This window comes from Sinocyclocheilus grahami, unplaced genomic scaffold, assembly GCF_001515645.1.
Source record: "Sinocyclocheilus grahami isolate Dianchi unplaced genomic scaffold, SAMN03320097.WGS_v1.1 scaffold16.1, whole genome shotgun sequence".
In the NCBI taxonomy this organism is placed as follows: domain Eukaryota; kingdom Metazoa; phylum Chordata; class Actinopteri; order Cypriniformes; family Cyprinidae; genus Sinocyclocheilus; species Sinocyclocheilus grahami.
Genome location: NW_015505195.1, coordinates 5,354,579 through 5,359,952, shown reverse-complemented (window position 1 = coordinate 5,359,952; position 5,374 = coordinate 5,354,579). Strand labels below are relative to the sequence as shown.

Here is a 5,374-nt window from a genome sequence, read left to right as displayed (position 1 = left end):
AATTGCTATTTGTCTCATCTTTTACTTTGGGATAATGGTCAACTAGCATTAGTGTAGTTTGAAACTGAACATTTCTGGTACAAATAACAAAATGTTAATGTGAATAATAGTTTTTCCAGGTTAAAAAAATGAATTTTCCAGTATTTTTCCTATACATTTGACCACCAGTGTGTTTCCACACATTGTAAATAAACCCAGATTATCTTTATTGATTGTTATGATTTTTAAAGTCTACTTTGCAGTTTTTGCCTAATTATGAATTTAGTAGTTCTAGAGTTAGATAATGGTCAACTAGCATTAGTGTAGTTTGAAACTGAACATTTCTGGTACAAATAACAAAATGTTAATGTGAATAATAGTTTTTCCAGGGAAAAAAAATGAATTTTCCAGTATTTTTCCTATACATTTGATCACCAGTGTGTTTCCACACATTGTAAATAAACCCAGATTATCTTTATTGATTGTTATGATTTTTAAAGTCTACTTTGCAGTTTTTGCCTAATTATGAATTTAGTAGTTCTAGAGTTACTGTTTTTATTCGGCACCAGTAGTATGCTGTTGTGTTTGTGTGGTCTCCTCTGTACTCCAACAACATACATTTTTATTTGCAAGGAAAAACAATACTTAAAATATGCTGTAGTGGTACTGAGAAAAACCTCTCTCTTTCCAGCATCAATATTACTTTATGCTATCTCAGTCCTCTTGACCTAAAAATCTTTCTCTCAGGAATTACAAAAATGCTATATTTTCCCCAAAAGTCAGTAGTGTTTGTGGCCTATATAGACCAGCATTTGTTTGTGTGAGAAAACAAGAGTTACAAATGTTTTGTTCTCTATCCATAGGTGTGGAGGCCAGAAGAGTTGGCACATTTGAAGGGACGCTCCAAAGAGAACTGTACAAAAATGGGGCAATGCAGATCAAGCTTCTCTCCTTCTCTCCTTCCCAACAACGAAAGGCAACCACGAGGACGGACGACAGCTCAGCCGGAGGAGGCGGAGGTGGAGGAGGGAGTGAGGGAGTGGGGGGTAAAGGAGGAGTTGAAGGAGGAGGTGTGCGATTTGAGCAGAAAAAGGTATGGCCAACGGAAATGCAAGCAGCGATGGGCCTGGGAACCCCTTGGCGGCCGTGGTGTCCACTACAGGTGGCGTGATGGGTGGATCACCTTCTTCGGCCGTGTCTACCTATGTGAAACTTGTCCTTCTGGGGCTGATCATCTGCATCAGCCTGGTGGGCAACTTAGTGGTATCCCTGCTGGTGTTAAGGGACAGAGCCCTACACAAGGCACCCTACTACTTTCTTCTGGACCTCTGCCTCGCCGACACCATCCGCTCTGCGGTCTGCTTTCCCTTTGTTCTGGTGTCCATCAAGAACGGCTCGGCCTGGACTTACAGTGTGCTCAGCTGCAAGGTGGTTGCCTTCATGGCCGTCCTTTTTTGCTTCCATGCTGCCTTCATGCTGTTCTGCATTAGTGTCACACGCTACATGGCCATCGCCCACCACCGCTTCTACTCCAAGCGAATGACCTTCTGGACCTGCGTTGCGGTGGTATGTATGGTCTGGACTCTGTCAGTCGCCATGGCATTCCCACCCGTCTTTGACGTTGGCACCTACAAGTTTATCCGCGAGGAGGACCAGTGCATCTTTGAACATCGCTACTTCAAGGCCAATGACACTCTAGGCTTCATGCTGATGCTGGCTGTGCTAATCCTGGCTACACACGTGGTCTACATGAAGCTCCTGCTGTTCGAATACAAGCACCGAAAGATGAAGCCGGTCCAGATGGTTCCAGCCATCAGCCAAAACTGGACCTTTCACGGACCTGGAGCCACAGGACAGGCGGCCGCAAACTGGATAGCAGGGTTCGGTCGTGGCCCAATGCCTCCCACTTTATTGGGCATCAGGCAGAACTTGCACAACCAGAACAGACGCCTGCTAGGCATGGAGGAGTTTAAGGCCGAGAAGCAGCTTGGCAGGATGTTCTATGTCATCACCTTGTTCTTTCTGGTGCTCTGGTCCCCGTACATTGTGGCCTGTTACTGGCGGGTCTTTGTGAAGGCGTGCACCATCCCACACCGGTATCTTTCCACCACAGTGTGGATGAGTTTCGCCCAAGCGGGCGTGAACCCCATCATCTGCTTTTTCCTCAACAAGGACCTGAAGAAGGGCTTTCTAGCCCACCTGCCTCCCTGCTGTAGAACTCCACCTCAACTACCCCGTGAGCCTTACTGTGTCATGTAAAGATGAGTGTTCATTCATAATGTTTTTTTTTTCTCTTTCTCTCTTCTGGATGGTCGGAGAGTGGACAGCCAGGGGGAGGGAATAAGAAGTCTTTAAAGAGGGAGACGTGGATGAACTTTAAGAGCTGTTGTGGCCTTTCATTCAGTTTTAAGATGCTTTAAAAGGGTGGATGTCACGGAATAAGCATCTACTGTCACCTTAATGATTTTAAGGGGGAAATGGGCTCTACTCTAATGTGTGGTTTGGTAAATCAACTCTGAACAGGTTTGAGGAACCGTATGTTTTGCATTAGGGTGGTACAAATCAACCAAACTGGTCTATTTTATGGTGAATGTATGAAGGTTATTTCAAATGGCTTCTCATGATCGATTTCAACAAACATTACCATTTGATTTGGCTCAGTATCTGTATCCCTTTACCAGGATCCTGAGGGCCTTGAATCAAAGATTTACAAAAATATTGTTCATGCCTTGTGAACAGCTGCACTCCTGGCAGAGTAATTTATATTATTTGAACTACTGATTCAAAAATACTCTATGTGCATGTGTATTACCTTATCTTTAAGGCGAAAAACTCGAGATTAATCTATTTTTAAGAACGAGTGCCAAGCATAAGCCTCTAGGAATGAATGAGGCTGACAAAAAATTTAAGTTCCTAAAATTTATGCTAATTGGTTGGGCTGAATCCTTCCCGTGGCTCCATCAGGCAGGAATTAAGATGCTCATAAAACAGTGTGTATACAAAAGCAACTTCCGGAACAAAGGGATTCAAAGTTGATTCGAAGGGATTGTAGATTAAAGGAGCTGAATGAAAATATTAATCTTTGTGAAATATGGCCTATTCAGGTTTGTACGTGCTCTTTCCCTGAGTAACATTTTCACTGTAATTTATTGTTTTTTATTTGTCTCTTTATCTCTCTCAACTCTGTTTACTCAAATATTTTCTAGCATTGCACAAAATAACTCATGCCCTTATAATTTCCATAATGAATCTGAATATATGACCAGTCTTACAATAATCAGCCCAAGAAAAGGTGAAGTATTTAACTGTAAGTGGTCTCATTTTGTGAAGAGACAGTTGAGTGAAAATACTGATCTGTTAATGGTGTATTACGGTTAAACCAACCGATCGTTTGTCCTTCCAAACGATTGCACAGAAGGTGCTGTAGAGGTGAAGTTACTAGTCTTTTGCGTCTTGAATTACTTGAATGAAAGTTTACTAGCCTATTGGATCTAGACAAAATCAAAATGTTTTTAATATGTGATTTTCATACATGTATCTTGGACGTTAATTACTTTAGCCTTTTACATTTTCAATCATATGTCAGTGAAAGGTAGGTTGCATTAGAGGTATTTTAGTTTACTGTGTTACATACTAACACATGATATGTGGATTCCTGAAAAGAAGAAGTTGGTCAGGTAGTAAGGAGAAACCTAAAGTTGAATGTTTGTGCTGGATTAGTCTGACAGTGTGATTCGGCCTCATGTTTAGCAGAAATCAAACAAAAATCTAAATTTAATCTTGTAATAAAAATATGAATGTGTTTGAGATAAGGGAAAAAAAGTGTAAGCTGGTAATGGAATGTATTCCATTTCATTAGGAGCTAACAAGTGGGTGAACTAAATTCCGGAATCCGTTCGATGTCAAGTGAATTTCCCTTAATATTTTGCACACAACTCAAGAAATCATTGATCAGTCACATGATTTCTCTGGCATATTTTGACTTGAATCAGAATGCTGACCAATGCAGACAGGACAGATTGTAATATTTCTGTGAATGTTCAATGAGATCTCTCTGCAGGGTAGGCATGGAATTGGTTGGAGTGATCAGACTTTCTTTTTCTAAAACCTGTCATTGCTAGAACACAGAAAAACATCTATGATGAACAGAAGAAGAGGAAGAATTATTTCTGTTATCTGCATTTTATGCCTTACTCCATTACCAAGGTTTAATGTTACCAATGCAAGAATGATCTGAAAGCTCTATGCTTATGTAGACACCAATAAATCATACAAAAACATATGCTGGGGAAAACACAACACTGTGTATTTGTGGATTATCAGAGGACACATCTTGCTGCCCTTCACAAGCCTACAGGTTGCGGGGTAAGAAGACAGCTGCATCGGCTGTGTTATTGAATTTGTGAACTGAGACACGGGAGTGTACAATTTTGCTCTGTTCTCTGGAGAGACTTGAATTTGCGGAAGAAAAAAAAACAACAACAGAGAGACACTGATTTTCCGTGGAATTAAAAGGAACTTCTTGGATTCTTAAGGATTTCTTTGAGACTTTTTTTCTTCTTGTCCTTGGGCGGGATCGGGGTGGGGGACAGTATGTGAATGACCGTTTGGGCTATTGTTGTATTCACCTGTGAATAGGAAATCGCTTGGGTCGGTGTTGGGGTTGGGTGAAAAGAATGTGATTTTGTAACGAGCAAAAATGCCTGGTAGAACATTTTTAGTTGCTTCAGGCATCTTATCTTTTGTAAAATAACTGTGAACCTCTGTGTAATTTCATGTGTATTATATGGACAACGCACTAACTTCAAGTGGGGGGCGGAGTGAAGGGTGGGGTTAGGGCCCTTGATCATCAACTTTTTACCATGCATGTGTGTGTGAGTGTTTACGCTGAGTACGAGTGTGTGGACGGAACTGGGTACTCATGAGGAACAAAGCAAAGGTGAAAGGTCAGACATACAGCCTCTGATAGGAACCACTCCTGTAGTTGATCCACTAAAACTTCACATTTTCAATGCGACAACACAACTGTAAAGATTAAGAAGAGCTGAGCCTTAAATAAAGGTGGGGTAAGCGATTTCTGGTAGCCAATGTTGACATTTGAAATCACCAAAACAAACACGCCCCTACCCCAAAAGGGTCTCACCCCTATTTTGATAGCTCTGCCCCACATATGCGTACGCAACCCAGGCAACGATTAGTTCTGTGAAACAAAGCAAAACCACAAAACCAATGTTACACCGTGTCTACACCGGACGCGAGTGGTGCGGCGCGACAAAATACTATAGAACTCATAATCAGTGATGCTGCGGCGCGGCACAACACGACAAAAAACTGACAGAAAACTGCTGCTGCGTTCTATTTATGACGTATTGACACAAATTTAAAATGATTTTCA

The 5,374-nt window shown here is 41.6% G+C and overlaps 1 protein-coding gene across 1 annotated transcript; it reads left to right on the top strand.

The window, feature by feature from the left end:
- The first annotated feature begins 958 nt into the window (after positions 1–958).
- LOC107549585 (probable G-protein coupled receptor 173) lies at positions 959–5,086 on the top strand. Its single transcript, XM_016230732.1, has one exon. It carries the CDS (start codon positions 1,075–1,077, stop codon positions 2,236–2,238), a length of 1,164 nt encoding a protein of 387 aa, XP_016086218.1. The 5' UTR covers positions 959–1,074; the 3' UTR covers positions 2,239–5,086.
- The last annotated feature ends 288 nt before the right edge of the window (positions 5,087–5,374 follow it).